General features: G+C 37.1%; 1 protein-coding gene across 1 annotated transcript in view; it reads right to left on the minus strand.

Annotated features, from left to right (window-relative positions):
• ASPH (aspartate beta-hydroxylase) overlaps positions 1-16,086 on the minus strand; it is a 113,444-nt gene extending 97,358 nt beyond the window's left edge. Inside the window, exon 1 of the mRNA XM_063299968.1 lies at positions 15,909-16,086. Within this exon, the coding sequence (XP_063156038.1) occupies positions 15,909-15,963 (55 nt within the window). The 5' untranslated portion in view covers positions 15,964-16,086. The remainder of the gene's footprint in view (positions 1-15,908) is intronic.
• Positions 16,087-20,442: the final 4,356 nt, after the last annotated feature.

Below are 20,442 nucleotides of genomic sequence, written 5' to 3' on the forward strand. Positions count from 1 at the left end.
TACAATGGTACAGAATGCAAAATGCATGTAATAACAGGAATAGCTCAGTACTTCCATGTAGCACATCACTACTCTGTGAACTGTCCTGAATCCAGATAGGCTTCTAAGTGTGATACAAGGTGCTGATAATCACCTATAAAGCCCTTCATGGCACAGGGCCAGGTAATTTGCAAGACTGCCTACCTCTGGTTATTTCTGCCCATCCCACTAGGTTGCACAAGGTAGGCATGCTCCAGGTCTCCTCTTTGAGGGAGTGTCAGCTAATGGGACCCAGGAGACATGCCTTCTCCATTGCCATGCCTGCCCTTCAGAATGAGATCTCCCTTCCTGAGGTTTAGATAGCCGTTTGTAGAGCTGTGAAACCTGGCTTTTCTCCCATACATTGGGCCTGGATGGTAGCTGAGCCCATCTTGTTGTGAGCAATTGTTATTCCCTTACTCTTATACTATCCCACTTACTCTTATACAGATACTAAGGGAAATCTTGGTTACAGTTGTAAAAATGGCTTATCCTTTCTAAATACTATGGCTAGATTACCTTTGCTTTGGATCAGTGAACAGCTCTGTGCAGTGATAAATGCACAGATACTTCACAGCTATAAACTGTTATTTGAGCCTTCTGAATTAAATTTGCTTTAAATGTAATCACATAGAAAATATTAATTTTTGCATTAATTTTGACATGCAAATTCACTTCCTTCTTTTGGACAAGAGAACATTTATTGGAATATTTTCAGTTCTATTTTTAGATATCAGAAACGAAGAACCAGCATTTAAAATGTATCAGACAGAAATTAGCCATGGACTATGCCAATACAAAATTATAGAAATCCACTTATTTTTATTTACTTAACTTTAATGTTGTACTTTAAATCTGTACTGAACAGATTTTTCTTCATCATTTTGAGAGTAATAACAGAGATATTATTATTATTGGCAATATAAACAAGAAAAATAACAAATAAATACAAATTATTTTCTCTGCCTATTTTATTCTACTATTGTCTTTCAACTTCCATTGTCTCACTGCCTGCTGAAAAATGCTATTTGTATTTGTTCTTTCTAGAAAATATCATTCGTGATATTTTCCTCCTATCAACTCATAATGGAAGTGCTCACAAGCTTGCCCCAAGTAATTTAAGTGTTAAACTATGCTTGCTCATAGTTCTTCTTGGTGCCTTGAATTTCTTTTTTTAGGTTAGACACATATAATCCAGTATATAATATTTCTATATAAATGTGTCTATATTTCTTTTGCTTTCAATCAGTCTAAAACATACTGGGAATCTGCAGTCCCATAATGTCCCCTACCTTTATTATTCATTCACAGTACCATAAAGTATTCAATATTATAACTTTCATATAAAGGTTGAAGGAGAGTGTGCACACACACAAACAAACTGGAGTATCCTGAATTAATGTAAAAATCTAAGCAAAAGGAATTAGAAATTTCTTTTAATTAATTTAATTAATTTCTATAGAAATTAATAATATGATTTGAGTTCATATAAATGAAAATCTTTTCACTTAATATTCTCTGAACTGAAATTTAGCATCTCTAAAGATATCACAATTTTATATTTAGTTTTAGAATAGTGAAGTCATTACTGCTATGGGCATGCAAATCACTTAAGCCTTCAAACATTTACTGGAAGACCAATTTTGTTTTGGTCTTCTCTTACAAATACCATGAGAAACTCATTTCTTTTTCCTTGTCTTTAAATTTACCAAATGACATTTAACAGAGCCAAAAGTACATGTTAAGGACTACTTATGATTTAAACTAATTTCTCAGAGCTAAATCAAAGTTGGTATCTTCCAAACAGATACTGCCAGCAATCAGAAAGTAGGTCAATTTCCAAACCTGGTAAGCCTTTTACCTACCATTTGTCTACAGCATTATCACAACCATATGAAATACAATTATACATTAAAATTATGTCAAGAAAGAGATTTCAATAGTTGGCATGATGTTGATTCTGTTGCAGTTTTAAGATGTTGTATTTCGCTATTAAAAAGACCAATGTTCAATCACTATATTTAAAAAATAAAGAATCCTAAAATCAAGTTTCCCATTTAATGAGGATATACAATAATGAGATGACATTTCAGATTTTTAAAATTAAAAATTCCATTTAATTTTCAGATAACAGCATGTTTTAAATTTTGTTGCCCAATCTGAAAGGCATGTGCATATTAAATTTTCTAAGCTACTAGAAACATACCTGAATATTCAGCCATGGCATCAGTCCTTTTTATCCATGAATAAAGTAAACCTTACTATAAAACCAGTGTCCAAGATAGAATCAGCAAAATTCACTCTCATATAAGCCTTGCGACAGCAGCAAAGAAAGATCTTTATGGACAACTCAGCTAAACCCTGAAATTAGACCCAACTGCAAACTCTGCTCAAAAGCTATTTTTAGTGCAACCATCACAAGCTAAATGCCTTTAAGTACCCATATTGAAACCCAGTGCTGACAGCAATTAAGTTTACTCCCTCCTACTAACAAAGCATCCTGGGTAATGGATCTTTTCTGTCTCATTTAATCTCTAAACATCAGCATACCAGAAAAGCAAAATGGAACAGATTTTTTTTTTTTAAATGCATGCCTCAGCAACTAAATTCTAAGAACTTCAAGCCTTCTATACAAACTCAGACAAAAGTCAAGGTACAAAGCTTGTCTGTCCAATCTGGGCATCAGTCAGTCATTCTTTCCTGATGCTGATATTCAGCCATCCCATGACTTTTTAAGAGAGATTGATGTTAAGTAACATATTTAGAAACTTGCAAACAACTGATACAATTTCATGTATAATTACAATGTGACATTATCCTTAAGTCAATAACATTTCCTTCAGTAGCAGCACTGAAAGACAACTGGTAAAAGTCAAAGCACAGCTATCACTACAGAAGTCCAATAATATGTCCATAACATTTCACAGCATGTTAGATTTAGAGATTGCTTTATTACCCCTCTTTGTCAAGCAAGACAGACAGATGAAGCTAAAATGCCTCTTAGTTACTATATATAAACCAAGCTTTGAGTGAGAAATGTAACACAGTATGAGCCCAGACTGACTCTCATAAGCACGCTGTAACCCTAAGCTCTCTTCAGACTGCTCCTGTAAGAACCCTCTCCCTCTCTCTTTCTAACCCTCCTGTTTTTTTCTAAAATGACATTAAAATTACTTGACAACTACTGAATCCTGGCTGTTGAATTCCAGCCCAAATATGAAAGACTCACCAATGCTGGAAGCTCTTCTAGTTTGAATGTGGATGGTCTATATATGGAGTTGCAGAATACAGTGTACATCTATCTATCTATCTATCTATCTATCTATCTATCTATCTATCTATCTATCAATCATATTTCTTTACAGCCCATCTCATATTGCGACGACTCTGGGCAATTTACAAACAATTAAAGATAAAAGATTAAAACATCGTTAAAACCATACAATATAAATATAAATACACATAAATATAAAAATGCAAAATATAAAGTCCAAAATGGCGAATAATGATCCCATCTGTCCTAACAGCCAGGAACCACGCTGAGACAAGGAATAGGTCTCTAGTGTTTATTACTGCTACATTAGACAGAAAATCCTAACAAACTGAAGAAGCGTGGGAAAAACCCAGACAGATAAATCCCAAGAGTTAAGGCGGGTCTGATCTGTGTCTCTTTGAATGGCTGCTCAACTCCTCAGTACTATGCATGCGTTTTCCCCCCTGGATAGGGGCCCCCTCCTGCTCACCATCAGTACTCATGACATCATCTTTGGCCCCATCAGGGTGCCAACCACTCCAATGATTGGCTATCTCCCCCCCTCCAAGTGCAGTGGCACAACCAGGACTTAATCCCCTTCCGGAATTTTACTTGCTGTTAATACTGCTGTTAACCCAGGTTAGTAGCCATTCCTAATGTTATAACAAATAAACTACTTGTGCGTTTGATACAAATTAATGAACTCCTAAGACATAAACTATACATTTAGCTGTAAACCCAGGAAGATATTTCAGAATATAATACAAACCCTCAATTCTTGGGGATACTTTGGGCAAATTCCCCAAAACAAATTAGTGTAGTGTCCTTCCATTGCAACGAAGAGTATCAGATGAAAATGTAGTTTAATAAATGTGTACCTTAGCTCTAGAAGAGTTAAATTGTTCAGGTACCAAGCTTTGTCAGGTCTTCTTTCAGATAAAGGGCTATTTCAGTTTTTAAATTATTTACATCTCAAGCAAATATTCCTTGGATGAAATGTTTCTTGTTCAGTCATTCATAATCCTTTGATCTCCAAACAATCCCTTCCCTATTACACAAAACAAGAGTTATTTAAACATCCAATCTGCACCGAACTGAGGAGCATAGTTCTCTCATTTTCCTTCAGGCTGATCTGTCTCTCTGCTACACTATCACAGTGACCTGTTTTTCAACTATTGTCCTCTAATTTCTCCACTTAGTAGCAGCCTGCTGATTTGCTGGCCAATTTGATAAACATGAAATTATCAGATAAATGTTCCAATTTTCTTTTTTCTTTTTATACTGATCTGTTTTTTTAAGAGCATTTACATTTCTAAATGAATAAAAGGGATAGGGGAAGATGTTAAATAGCTTTCCCAAAGTGTATGTGTGTGGCAGGAATAACAAATGTTTGAATTTGAAGCTGAATGTAGGTGAGAATACAGAGTTTTCCCTACCCCAGAAGAAGAGTTCCTGATTAAAGTTGTTAGTTTTTCATGGCATTTTTGATGATCACTGACATGACAAGGAATATGCAAATACAGACAGAAATCTTTAGTTAAATACTAGTCTTTCAACTATTTTGTTCCATGTACATTATAGGTAGTCCTCACTTACTGACTGCAATAGGGACTGGCAACTCCATCGCTAAGCGGCATGGTCATTAAGCATGACGTCACATGACCATGCTGACTTATGACATCAGTTCTGGCTGCGGTCATTAAGAAAATCACCATGGGTCATTAAGCACAATGTCAAATGACCGTGACTTGTGACTTCCTGTTGGCTTCCCCATTGACTTTGCTTGTTGGAAGCTGGCTGTGAAGGTTGCAAATGGCAATCATGTGACCGTGGGACACTGCAACCATCATAAATGAAAGCTGGTTGCCAAGCACCCAAATCACAATCATGTGACCACAGGGACACAACAGCTGCAACTTTGAGGACCAGTCGTAAGTTTCGTTTTTCAGCGCTGTTGTAAAGTCCAATGGTTGCTGAATTAATGGTCAGTAAGTGAGGACTACCTGTATATTGGTCATATTAACTTTTTGTTGCTGTTGTTTTTCCTGATCTATTCTATGGAACAAAAAGATTACAAATTAACTTTGGAGAGAAAGAATGACCCAGTAACCTCCAACTATCATTCTTTTCACTTCTTGCAACATTTTTATTTTACTAATGAAGAACAGTTAAGAAGTCTAAAGGGTTGAGAAATTAATGAATTAAAGCAGTGTAAAAATTAGTTCTAAATTATCAATACCAGTTTATATAAAATACACGCTTTTAAAGGTTTACACTTAATTCTGAAATATAGGAAAAAATCAGAATCATCTGGTAAAATTAAAACTAGAGTTAAAACAATAATTTCAGACACAAAATATTGATATTGTGGCACATTTAAGACCAATAACATATACAGATCAGAATCATAAAGTTCATTTCCAGAAGGTGAACTGAGGAAGAATACATTTTAAAGAGTAACAGTGAAGTGTAATAATGCAAATGTGAAGCTATGGTAGTCTAGGCCAGGCATTTTCAAAATTTTCCAGCTGCAGAACATGCTAGGTTAAAAAAAAAAAAAAGTCCCAGAACCCTTAATCAAGAGGCAAGCTCCAATGAAAGAAAAATGTCTAAGTTTAAGCAAGTCTCCCCCTCCCATCCACCCCACTTAGTCTGTTACAGAATCACGTCAAGTGCTTTGAAACCTAAGAACACAGTTTAAAAAACCCCGGTCTAGGAAGAACATTACAAAAGGAGTGGGGGAGAAAATTATATACTTTTTTTTAAAAAAAAACCCACTTTACATTTTTCTTCTGTAGTCCTGTTCCACAAAATCATTTATGATATACAATTATCCAAACATTTTAGTTTTGGGGTCACATCCTTATTTGTCTAAAGAATTTAGCATTTGCAATGATTAATATTCAACTATGTTTGAAAAGATTTGTATTTAGTTTTTGAATTCCATCTGTCGTGTATTTCATCTTCTTCACTACAGTCATCAAGTTATCTACCATAACTTAATCATTCAGCCTGCATCAGCATTTATTAAAATGTACTTAAATTATTTTGACATTTTAATGTCATTTGTCCACTCTAAAAAATTCTCCTCTAAGTTTTTACTGTTCCTTTTTATTTACTTTAATACAGGTAGGTCTCAATTAGTGTGGTTAATGAATCCCACGAAATAGTCACATTATTCAAATTTGCACTATTCAAAGTGATATTTCTATGGAAAATATGGTAATTGGTTCCAGCTTTATGGAAATAGGCAATGAAAATTTTTAAACATAATTTTTTATATGCATATTAATGAAATATTACAGTAAAGGATAAAAAGAATATACTTATAATTTAAATTCAATCTCAATGAAGTCACAGAGTAGTTATAGAAAGCAAAATGAAAAATTCTACCTATCATTCCTAAAGGCAAGCTTATACTGACTAAAACATCTTTATTGTCTCTCAATCTCCTTGTAGATGTTTATAAACCACAAAAAGCTGGTGCAACTTTATTTTTTTAAAAATTTCCCCTGCATGTTTTATAATGTTGTGCACTACAATTCAGGCATTCCAACCTCTCATCCTGTTTTAGCATTGCTAGGACCAAGTTCATGTCATTCAATTACATCAAATTTTTGCTCTAATAACGAGTTTCTTTTTTAAACTTGTACTGCTTTCCTCTGATAGAATCTTCCTTTTCTCCATTTTGCACACACAAAGATTAGCAGGCTCTAAAACCGCAACTGCAATTGCACATGGGTTAGCCTTGCATTAACTGAATTATGGGTTGCACTAAACATGACCTGGTATCAATTTACAATTTGTGCTAAATCGACTATCATATTATTCGAACTCACACTAATTGTGATCTACCTGTAATCCTAAAAAATTTGGTAACACAGCAAACCTAGCCACCTCAATTCTTTCCCATAACTCATAACTGTTTATGATATATTTTAAAAGCATCTGTCCCAATATACTGTAGATGTTTGAAGAACCCTAAAATTACAACTTTTTTTAAACGATCTTTAAATAATGGCCATTTGATTGACCTTATCACTCCAATCTGTGTTGCTGATATAATCTTAAAATTAATTTGCCTCAGTTATATTTTTCTTTTTTGCCCAATTCCCAGTGCTGAAAATTCTGTGATCAAAATCTTTGAGGAGTGATAAGACATGATATACTTAAACAAAGCATTAGCCTATATTGTGTGGTGGGACCATTATATTTGACTACAGTTAGATATCATAAAATGCAATGTACTGCCTACTTAGCCTCTGTATGAAAACAGAATCTGTGAGGTCCCTGTGGTTTATGAACCATTTGCTATCCTGTTTTAACTGCTGGACACTAGTCACAACTCAGATAATAACTATGTATTATTATGGGGAGTGGGCTGTTAAGCAGTGGAAAAGGTAAGAAAGAGGTGGAGTAACCACCCATCTATATAAAATAGGGCTGCTGTCGTTTAGAGACCAATCATTTATGTTTTAATTAATACTTCTATGTATCAAGCCAGTTTGGTCTAGTGGTTAAGGTTCTGGGCTAGAAACCAGGCGTCTATGAGTTCTAGACCCACCTTAGGCATGAAAGCCAGCTGGGTGACCTTGGGCCAGTCACTTTCTTTCAGCCCAACTTGGTGCAGTGTAGACTAGCCTCCTCGTGGTGCACCCCAGGCAAAGTGACATGTCACGGCTAAATAGTCTACACATCTGGCTGCTGGACCTCACAACAATTTCCAAGCAAGAAAAAGCAGCATGAACACTGAACTGCTATGCCATTAAAAAAAAAAAAACTATGTTGCTGAACATTCCCAATGAAGATTTATACCCTCTCACTATCACACTCGAAAAAATAAAAAATAGCAATGTTGTGATTTGCACAACAGTAGTCCGAACAAAATATAAAGAAAAACATTTGTAAAATGGAAAGGTAGTTAATCACATTTTATCACTACCACAAGTTTTGTCAAGTGTTCCTTATCCATTATTAGTTTTCCACTACTGCAACTTCTAATTAACAGCCTAACTTCCAAATAGCTTTAAGAGAAAAATCCTGTCTGGTCACTTATTTTCAAATACAAGTTTAAGAGGAAAAAAAAGTTGCATAAGCAGCCTTTGGCTTTGACTTTTGCCCAACATAAAGTTTGTCCAAACAGATTAAAGTGCCTAATATATAATAGTGACCTTTTAATATGACAAGAAAATGAAATAAGTAGTTCTGAATATCTTTGCAGGGAGATATATGCCTTCCATTTCTACCACAGAAGTAATCTTTCCAGCATCTACTAGTTCTATGTAAGAATACAACACAGAAAAAGAGGTATTTTGTCTCTCCCATGTTAAAACAAACAAACAAAACTGAACAGATTGTGAAGAAAAAGCTTGTTGTGCATGCACTGAAGATGCAAAGGGGACTGTGATTCTACAGAAAAGAGACAGCACAATCTGCCAAACTCCAAGGTAGCCATTATTAGAAATAGTAATCTGCAACTATTTGTGGGGAAGAATTAGAAGGAAGGATGAGTGGGGAAAAAGTTTCAGGAGAGAAGAATGTGGGGAGGAGATTTTTTTTAAAAAAACTTTTCTTTGCTGTGTTGAAAGAACTATAGTACACAGGTGATTAGATAAAAGCCTTTTCTGGCAAATCACTGCTAGTCAAAATAAACTGTGTGATGCTAGATGGACAAATGGCTTAACTTGGTACAAGCTTACTTATATATATATATATATATATATAGAGAGAGAGAGAGAGAGAGAGAGAAAGAGAGAGAGAGAGAGATACAATTTAAATATTTTCTTTCAGAAGCTTACATAGGGATATCCCATCATTTTTATCCCTAGTAGTGCAACCCTCTGAGGTAGGTTAGGCTGAGAGTAAAAGTCACACAGTGAATTTTCAAGGCTGAGGGTGGACTTGAACCTGGGCTTCCCCAGTTCAGGCTAATAACTTAACTACTATTTTTTATTTTATTTATAATCATAGACCAAAGAAAGAAAGTAAAATAACAGTAATCCCAAAATATAATAAGCAGTGACTCGTATAAAGAAAAAAGTAGAAGAAATCATAAAGACAAATTCCAGCTCAAAGCTTCCTAAAAGTTATTACAGTTGAACAGGATTTAGCTATTTACATAGAACTATCAGTGAATCAACTAGCTAATAAAATATACTATTTCCTATAAACCAGCCCAAATACTTATTAAGGAGAGAGGTTAGGAGTGCCAGCTAGCAAGGAAAAAAAAGGCACTGCAATAATACTTAAGCTTCAAAACAGATGCCCTATTCAAACACGTATATAAATGCTTTCAAGAATGGATGTTATGAAATCTTCCCCCATCACCCTAAATGACAAAATGTTAAACCTTGCTACAGTGAAGGCTCTCCTGTAAGGAACATATATTTAAGAAATATTTTTATACAGATATGGTCTACAAATTAGACCTCTGTTGTAATGGTTTCTGGTCTTAAGTCTGAACTTAATCGCTATATCACAAAATTATTATTTAAATGAATAATTCTTAGAGCAAGACTATACTGTTAGACGTTTCTTGTATTCAGAGAAAGATGACCATTCTACAATCACACCACTCATTAGTATTTTTTTAATTAGAAGCATTTAAACAATTAATTAGATGCTTAACAATCCAAGCAATATAAATGAACAACTTCATAATGCAACTATTATAAGACAGCTTTAAAATGAAGAGTCTACAGGGTAGTTCTTTTATTCTGTCCAGGGCTGAAAAATCAAATATGCTTTACTATCATGAGTTTAGAACTATGTTGATTAGAAATTTAAAAATAAATTAAAATTATTTGTAAGCTTTTAGAGTAAATAAATACATTAATAATAAAATGGTAAGTTCAGTAACATTCAAACACTGTCATCTGCAGTTAAATAAGCTTAGCAAAGTTGAGAAAGACTTCCACATGAAACCCTTGAGAGCTGCTGTCAGTAGATAAACCAATGATCTGATTTGACATAATGCAACTCTCTTCATACATTTATTCAACTTTGTTCAAAGCTAGAACTTCAAATTTTGATACTGCCATCTGTGAATCTGAAGGATTTTCCAGCCCTAGTTTTCTAATTTTATAGCAATTTAAAAAAGAAAAGCTTTTCATGCAGCAAATCAGTATACAAATGTGGTTACAAGTGCTGTTACTCCAGTCTTATCACACTTTACCAGTTTATGATGTTCATCAGGAAACAATCACCTTGATGTAAGGAAAACTTCAATGCATAAAAAACCTACAATGAAGAATCCAACAAACCATGTTTAAGATGCAGCATGTTTCATAATTCTAATATTTAAAAAGAAGAATATGCAAGTATTTCTTAGCACTGTCTCTAAAGGAAAAGTCAATGAGCCATTTCAGTTGCACTCTAGGCAACAGGGAGCTTCTTTCTTCAGTCATATACTGCATTTCCTTTTTCTATACCTTTTACATCTTTATTATTTACATATTGTAAGAAATCCGGTTTTTTAGCAGTCCAGAAAAAGGATGTTGCAGACAAGATTACTCCCCTTGTGAATTTATCACCACAGTTCCACTATATGAAGAAATCAGCTGTTGTTCTTAGAAGGCAACTAACATCTGTGAAATTTGATTCATCATCCGGCTCATATTTTCAAAGCTGTGTTTGAAAATATACCTAAGCCACTATTAATTGAATTGAGGTTTATTAAATTAACAGTTGCTGTCACTCTGAGCCACAAATTAATGAACCACATTTAGGCATAGTATATATCCAATAACCATGATAAATAAATTATGATGTAGCACAATATCTGATCCTACTCTAATATCTAGGCTTAAAAGCACTGCATCATTACCTTCAAAAACAGGATACAAAGCTATATAGGTCAAGTAATACAACCATGAAGACAAGGATATTTTAAAAAGTAAATATAGTATGCTTGTATGTACCTGTTAAGGCAGCCTGTTAATTCATATTCACAAAGTTTTCATAAGCTGACTGACCTAGTCTGTGTCGGTGCTATTCTCTACCCTTTTGAATTTGAGGTCTTCTTCCTATCTAATTGTCCCTCTTGTTGTAAGTTTCTAGGAGGAAACTTCTAAGTTAAAGCCTTTTTTACCTCATTTGTTTTGCACAAGTGCTCAAGTTTCAATGATCAGTTTTTCTGAACATTTTATCTAATTTTGGAATAAAAGAGATGGAAGCAAGGATTATTGACAACCAGAAAGGACAGCAGCTTTCCTTTTGTAAATAGTCCTCTATACAGTTTTGTTTCTGGGATGGAATGGAATGGAAAGCTATGTGATAATAAAGCAAGAATCACCAGCTTTAACAAGAGATTTACAATAATTTAACAGTAATCTATTCTAAAACCCAGAAGGAATGAGAAATGCACATTTATTAAGTTTTTTACACTGCAACTGAATACTATGCTACCCCAAATGAATATGTAGCAGGAGATATACTACACTTTTGAGCAACTTAATCATTTTTTAAAATTTCTTGGTATAAATTATCTAACATCACAGTTCTACAACTTTGATGCAGACTGCTTTAAAAGTTACTGAGAAACCATTATCTGTGCTCTTGGGGTAAAAATGCTTAATTTGATCATAAACATTTTCTGTGGCCTTACTATGATACTGTTAGATTAAACTAGTGGACCTTCAAAAGGAATTGCATAGATACAGTAAAACATCAACCTCATGAGCCAGGACTGACTTTTTATAAGGAAGTTTAAAAATATGAGAAGGTGAGAACCAACGTAGATTTAAGAGGGGCTCAGTGGTATGTCAAAGAACTTGTCCTAGGGAATGAGGTTCTCCCCAAGATCGAAGTGGCTCCCACCCTACTGGTGTCTTGGAGAGCCTTGAAGACCTGTCTTTTTGCCCAGGCCTCTGGCTAGGATGGGTGAAGCCTCTTCTGAGAAGTGGGTGTATGTGTTGTTGCTGCCCAGTTTTGCCATCTTTGGGTTTTGTTTTGTTTTGGGTTCTTCTTTCATTGCTGCATTGGTTTTATAATTTTCATGTTTTCTTATGAACCACCCAGAGTCATTGGGAGTTAGGTGGTGTACAAATTAAATAAAAAATAAACCTTGTAATATCCAAGTACTTGAAGAATTGCTTTCTTGTACTGTATACAAATTTGCTTACTTATTGAGAACATATTCAGAGCATCTCTTGTATCCCACAATGTTCACAGAAATGTGTGTAATTGGAACCAAGAAAAGAGTATTTTCAATGGTTATATTCAGTCCCTGGAGTGCTAACCAATAGTAGGCTCACATCACTCCTTTTCTGAAAGGCTTCCATAGGATGATCAAAAAATTTTAAAGGGAGGTGTTGGGGGGAGGGCACATAAATGGTTCCTCCTTTCTGAATGGTAGTTAGCTGCACTGTGGTTTTTCTGCAGCTTTGTAGTGGTACCAAACCTTATCCTCTCCACTAACAGGCCCAGCAGAGGCTTTGAACAGGAGCAGTTTGAAGGTAACTTTTGTCAATTTCCCCTCCCCATGCTTGCTCCAAAGTAATAGGGAACAACATGAAAGATGGCAAGAAGCAAACATGTCCCTCCTCTTTATTCCATTAAGAGAAACTTATTTAAATCAAAGACCTTTCTGACAGTAAAAGCACCATGAGTAGAATCACACTGGGTGCATCCTAGCCTTTAAAGTAAACATACTTTTAAATGAACCAGTAAAATTAAAGAAAAAAAAAATCTCTAAACACTTTCATTATCAACACATCATTAAAAGCATGTCTCCCTGATTTCAACAAAATTAACATCCACATCCAGAATATATTTACTAGAAAGATGTATTTTGAGAACTAAATGTATTTGCATTATTACTGTTTTGAAATTTTAAGAGAGGCACTAATTTTATTCAGCAATTCAAATACATATATGGTGGGGGGGGATAACCTCAAATCTGGAAATGTTTGCTTAAAAACAGTTGACCTATTATCATTAACCACAGCTAACTGCTTATTGTATCAAGAATATTCCACCCATTTCCATATGTGCTTTGTAAGTTTTGAGAGGACAAAAATTTCCTGACCACTAAAGTGTCGGTAAAGAGGAAGAAGGAGAAGAGGAGGGTTTAAATGAAGTAGCAGATGTAAACCATCTGGCCCTAACTCATTTTCTTTTCATCAGCAGTTGACTCATAAACATTTTAGAAGAAATCAAGGAATGACCACACTGAAGGAGCAAAACTACATTAGTGGCAAGGCAAAGGATATAAGATAATGAATTCAAGACTTGCCTATAAAAATATTAATTGGAATATCAATCCTAATGTTTATTAATTACATTGTTTTTTTGTGTTTGAACTTTGCCTTTAAGATACTTTTCTAAAAATTTCTTACTTGTAGAGAAAGTTTGGCAGAAAAAAATAGCAATTTCCTAAATGATACAACAGGAGATCCTGTAAATGAGGTTGTCACCCAGAAATCCTCAGAAACTTTACTTATTGGTCAAGTAACTATCCATTTTCATTTCATACTGTAGAAAAGTATGTAATTCTCATCATTTCACTTTTATATAGCTGCATGAAAGATGATATATTTTTACACAAATCAAAAATATAATTCTCCAGCAAACAGGTTATCTAGGTAAAGGTAAAGGTTTCCCTTGACATTAAGTCCAGTCGTGTCCGACTCTAGGGGGCGGTGCTCATCTCCGTTTCAAAGCCGAAGAGCCAGCGTTTGTCCGTAGTCAGTTCCGTGGTCATGTGGCCGGCATGACTAAACGGAACTCCATTACCTGCCCGCCGAAGCGGTACCTATTAATCTAAGTTAGCTTGGTAAAGGTAAAGGTAAAGGTTTCCCTTGACGTAAAGTCCAGTCGAATCCGACTCTAGGGGGCGGTGCTCATCTCCGTTTCTAAGCCTTGGGGCCGGCGTTGTCATAGACACTTCCGGGTCATGTGGCCAGCATGACGACTCGGAACGCCGTTACCTTCCCGCCGAAGCGGTACCTATTGATCTACTCACATTTGCATGTTTTCGAACTGCTAGGTGAGCAGGAGCTGGGATTAACAACGGGAGCTCACCCCGCCGCGCGGTTTCGAACCGCCGACCTTCCGATCGACAGCTCAGCGGTTTAACCCGCAGCGCCACCACGTCCCCACCAAGTTAGCTTGGTACCTGTATGTAAAACTAACAAAATTAAGTTGATTTTACTTGTATCATATAAATTGTTTGATTCAATAGCTTACTGTGAATTAATGCAAGTAAAGGACTTGCTTTACAGTTGGACTGATGTTTACCAAGTTTCACCTAGGGCAATGCATCCAGTGAGTTGGAGTAGAAGATAAAAAGATGTAACAGAATATTTTGCACTATTTGAATTTTGAAGTTGGCTTGTTTCACTTATCTTAGACTGTCCAGGTACAAAAAGTGTAGCAAGCTTTGACTATTGGAAAATGGAAACAAAGCTTCTGAACTCCTCATGCACATAGCACAGAAAAGCCAGAATGAAAGTCTGGAAAGCAGCTAAGATAATTATCATAGTGTTAAATGATATTTTAATGATACATCTGAAGCAACCCAGTAATTTATGCTCTGAGCATAATGCATATTCTTTTGAAAGGGAAAAATACCTCATGCAAAAGCTGCGTTGGCCTCAACTAGAATTTGAATGGTATACCGTGGTGGTTTAAGAGAAGCCACTGATGGCCAAGTAAAAAAACTATGGTGAGAAACAGCCACAAAAAGTTCACGCATACCAGTACAATACTTAATATTCAGTACTTGATCAGCCTCCATCAAATAAGTAAAACAGCCCTTCCAAACCACATTAAAGGTAAAGATACACTCAACTCAAGCTGAACTGATTGACTACACATGCAGTTTTCTTGCCAACAGTACGGAAGCAGGTTGCCACTAACATCTTCCAGGATGTTTTTCAACTTCTCTACCCTGCTTACAGTCCCAGAATTCCACTTTTTCTCCCATTCAAATCCTAACCAGGTCCAGCCCTGCTTAGCTTCCAAGCCCAGACAAGATCAGCCAGTAGAACTGCCACAGCATGTTTTAATCAGTAAATGTGAATACCGCTGTAGTCTTGCAACAGAAATCCACACAAATCTGTTTGAAAATAAGTCCCTTTATGTGCATTTAAAAGATCTGGCGACCAGATACGCTCAGCATTGCACAACCTTCGCCTGAATCTCCCACCACTGAGGTGTGCCCTGAGTACATCGTGGAGGAGGAAGAAATAAGGCGAAGCTCCACCTTGTGTTGTTTCCCTTGTGTGTGTGTTTAGGGAGGAGGTCAAGGTAGAAGGGATTAGGGAGCGCTTTCAAAACCTGCAGCTGAATCCCAGAGCTCATTCTACTTTCCCCTTTTCTCCTCCAATTATAGGTCCTATCCCACTCCAGAACGGAGCACACAGTCTTCCCTTTGGGCAGGGAAGCAAATTCGGCCGTCTGGGGGAGCCGAGAGAAAGGAGCCCCACAGCGCCAATTTCGAAATCGCGGCGCGGGCAAAACCCCGACCCTCCCCGGCTACCCCGAAGGGGTGACCAGACGGGAAGCCCCAAGTAGCCCCGCCTCGGGCAAACCACCACGTCTCCAGCCGCAGAGAGCAGAAAGGCGGGAGGCGCTTCTCTTCCGCCCCCCTCCGATTCAGCTGCTATTCAGGCCCAGCGAAGCGGCCCTTACTGACCTCTCCGGGCTCCAGGGCCGGGACTGCCGCTTTTGGGGCTCTTGCGCGGGGCCATGTCGCCTCCTGTCAGGTACCGCTGCTTGAGAGCGTAGGATCCAAGAGCTGGGAGGGGCTGACACGAGGGCGACGATGACAATACTAACCTAAAGCGGCTCCGCCCCGCGCGTTAGACTGACCCGGCGGGCACGTGAACCAAGCCCTCTGATGACACAAGATTGGCAGCTAGATTCAGCCAATCGCGAGGCAGAGGCGGAGAAGCCGATCAGGACCTCATTGGTGAATGGAGAAAACGCCTAGGACGTTAAAGCTCGGCCGCGCGTCGCCGATAGCCGTCTGGGGCGGTAATCGCCTGGAACGTGGAGTTGGGGAAGGCGAGTTGCGGGGGGAAGCCTCGCCCGTGGTGGGTTGTCACGAAGATGGGGCTGTTTGGGTTATCCGTGCTTGGTGCAAAGAGGGAGAAAATAGAGATTCTACTGCAGCAGCATCCTACTTTTATACCTTTTCAAATGCATTCTGTTTAATGGATTACAAATCTTTGCATGCAGCCTACTCGGAGGGCTTTCTGCTCTGAGTGAAAAACAGCGGTTAACATCACGCAGCAACCTAGGTGCTAGCCTCATATAATAAATGCTTGGCAAGAGAGAGGCACTTCCCAGATTTTCCAAGCGCTGAGCCCGTTTTGTCAGAGATGCGGTTCTGAGGTACTGTGGCGTGTAGCTGGAAGCAGCCCAGACTATTGCATGTCAGAAAAATAGGCCTCTTTAAAAGGAATGGGGAATCTTGAAAACAGCCTCTCCTGCCTCCTTTAACTGTGACAGCACACGAATGGCATCCAGTGCAGATTATACTGTGTCAGCCTCAATATGATTCCAGTTTACCTTGCACCAGTTAGCAGCTACATTTTGCACCCAGCTGCTGCTTTCAGATACTTCAAGATATCCCCATGTGGAGAATTTTACCTCCTGTCTCTGGGTCTGTAGGCTAGAAGAGACAGTTTCAGATTAACTCTTCCCTTCCTGGCGTGAACAATAGAGGGAACCAAGGTTGAGATGAGCCATCTTCCAACATACTTGAATAAAGACAAGATACTTTAATTGTTGTTTGACTCAAGGTCTCACGCTGGATGACAGATTAACTTTAGCCTTAGTGTGCCATCCAGCATGAGACCTTGAGTCAAACAGCAATTAAAGTATCTTGTCTTTATCCAAGTTCGTTGGAAGATTGCTTGTGATATGATGCAACTATGGCCATATATATTCATATTTGTCTCCATACACAAACACATTACATACCCTCTTGACTCAGTCAGATGCATGCTCATACCCATCATACTCTCATACCTTGAGAGATGGAGATGATACAACATGGTTTTATGCATGTGGACTCGGGACCAAACTAGTAGTATTTAGAACATGCCTGGGCCAGACAAGCTTCCCCCCCCCCCCAAATGATAGTCATAAGGGCAATTTATCAGCATGCGGGCAAAAGGGGATGTAACTATTACCTTGAGTCCTATCTCTTCTAAAACTGCTGTTTGCCCCAATGTCAGAAAAGCTGCCCCTAATGCTAGTGAAAATCAGCTGCATCCCCCTAGATTATCTTGGCCAGCCTCAACAAATTCTCATGTTGCTGTCACCTGCCACAATCTGTTTATGAGATCTGTGCATGCCTGTGTATAGAGGGATATATGCAAATCTGACAATTAGTTGAGATTACAGTGAGCAGGGCCGCAACTAGGGTCTGTGTCACCCGGGGCAAACATGGATTCTGCACCCATTTTGGCACCCCCCCAGCATTCATTTTGGCACCCCCGCCCAGCGTGGCGCCCGGGGCACATGCCCCAGTTGCCCCCCCCCCCAGTTGCGGCCCTGACAGTGAGTACATGAGTGTCTGTCAAAATATTTTTAATAACTAAATGATAAAGTAGAGGAAATGCTTTATCAAATTTGCAGATGACATAAAATTGGGTAGAATAGCTAATATTCTAGAATATGAACATCAAATTCAAAAGGATCTTGTTTGGCTAGAGCAATGGACCGTATAACGTTTAATAGAAATTAAGGCAGGTTTTCCATTTAGGAAGCAAATCAAATGAATAGATATAGAGCAGGAGATAACTAGTATAGCAATAGTACTTCTGAAATAGATTTCAGTTTAATAGCTGATTATAAACTGGATATAAATCAGCAGTGCCAAGTGGCTGCAAAAAAGGCAAAAGAGCCAGTTTGGTGTAGTAGCTAAGGTGCTGGGCTAAAAACCAGGAGACAGGGAGTTCTAGTCTTCCCTTAGGCATGGAAGCTGGCTGGTTGCCTTGGGCAAGCCATTCTCCCTCAGCCCAACCAACCTCACAGGTTTGTTATTGGGGTTGCGGGGGAGATAGAGAGCAGCAGACCCCCTGGTATGTGTGCTGCCTTGAGTTGACAAAAAACAACAACAGAGTGATGAAAATGTAATAGGGAAATGTTAGACTGTATGAACAGAAATATAGTTTCCAAATCACAGGAATTACAGTTTTACTTTATTTGGCATTGGCCAGACTCCTCTTTAGTATTGTGTCCATAGTTGAAGAATTCAGATAATCTGGAAAAAGTTCAAAGAAGGTAATGAAGATGATCAAGGGACTAGAAACTAAGTTTTATGAGTTTAAAGGAAATAGGAATGTTTAGCTTAGCTTCAAAAAGAGAAGACTACAGAGAGGTAAAATACTATTCTTCAAATATCTGAAAGGATATCATACAGAAGGACAAAACCTGTTTCCCCAGAGTGCAGTATACAGTACTAAAGATATATTTTTATTTAAATCTTTAAAAATAACATTAATTGTCTTTAAATTTTGTGTCCCCCCCCTTTTTTTTTAATCTGTCCTTTTTTATAGTGAGGTCCCTGACATACCATTCAGAGGCTGGTGCAGATCTTTGCCCCCAAAAGTTATGTATCTCCATGTTAAGCTTTCCTTTTAGCCATAGTTTATTGAATAATTCACATGACGAGGTCCACATAATATGCTAAGGCAAACCATATTATGGATTAGAACAACATGTGAACCAACCCACTCTTACATACCATCTATTTGCTACTGAAACATCAAGACAGAAGGATCAGCATCTTAGAAGTTTATAAGCCTTTATATCAGGAAGGTTCATTTTAAGGGAATCATGTGTAGTATGGCTGAGTTGGTACCCAGGTGCTGCTAAAGTGCATTGCAGTAATTTTAATGCAGCGAAGGTCCTGATCTTGTAAATTTCATATGACTAACCTATCCACATTATTTATTTCATAAGGTATGTGTTGAGAATTGAATTGTTTTTACATAGCATGGCAGAGATACATGCTTCTGTATTTTTAGGTAAATTCAGTTTTGTCTTCTAGTTATTCAATTCTGACCGTATACAAATGTATCCACATTTAGATTGCCAGATACAGCTATTCCTTGTGTGTGTTATTTATTTGTCAAACATAATTTATGCCACTCTTCATCCTTACAGCTGTCAGAGAGATTTAGATCATGAGTGAAATTAGTCATAGCTATAAAATGTTGCCAATATTCTATCCCTCTAATAGATCCTAATGAGCAATCAAAGGTATTGAGAAGAGTCAACAGCCCAGATGTCCTTTTCATGTCCTCTTCTAACACAGCCATATTCTAGAGCACTGCTAATTTGAAGCTGCTGTAAATCTATTTATTTATAAAATCTAGAGGACTCTAAAAAAAACCCCGGAAACTGCAACATAGTTCTGTCAGAATAACATACACGGTTGAATGAAGCAGTGTATGGACATGACAGAAGCAAACATGGTTTGCAAGAATAGATATTAGATATAGATATATATGTTGAGGTATAGCTGCATCTAGATTTAGCTATATAGTATTTCCTTTTCTTACATCATGTTTTAATTTCTTCACCTTACTATGTCTTAGGCTTTTTGTTGTTGTTGTTGTTGCTTTACATAGTACTGTTTATCTCAAAAGGTAACAGTATGGTGGATATATATGTACATTCACTGAAAACCATTGTAATATATTCAGTATCCTTAATATGGCTGGATTTACACATCATACAGTACTAAGCAATTCAGTGATTTGCTTGGTTATTTACTGTGATAGGTCAACTCAGCCACAGTGATTGTGGGGTTCAATTTATTTATCGATTTTTGTTTAGAATATTTTATTGACAGATTTGGTATCCTACCTAAGATACCAACAGTCTTCTAATTTTTATAATAGTGTTTCTCAATTACCAATGAACTTTAACAGGCTCAGCAGTACTATAAAGTGCATCATCTTGTACAAGGAGAGAAATTCTCTTAAATTTTCTTAAGATGAACTAGTCTACTTGTTACAACTGATGCTTATACATTTCTTTTAACGGATAAGTTTATACATATAAAGTTATATTCAGTTTGATAAACAGGAACAGTAATTTTTCTCCTCTAACCACATCTTTATTAACATTTAATATGTGAATTGTAATTAGGATTTATAGTAAACTCAATAAGAAACTTTCTTTAATTTTCATTATGCTGAAAAAGAACT

Source organism: Candoia aspera, chromosome 3, assembly GCF_035149785.1.
Source record: "Candoia aspera isolate rCanAsp1 chromosome 3, rCanAsp1.hap2, whole genome shotgun sequence".
Classification (NCBI taxonomy): Eukaryota; Metazoa; Chordata; class Lepidosauria; order Squamata; family Boidae; genus Candoia; species Candoia aspera.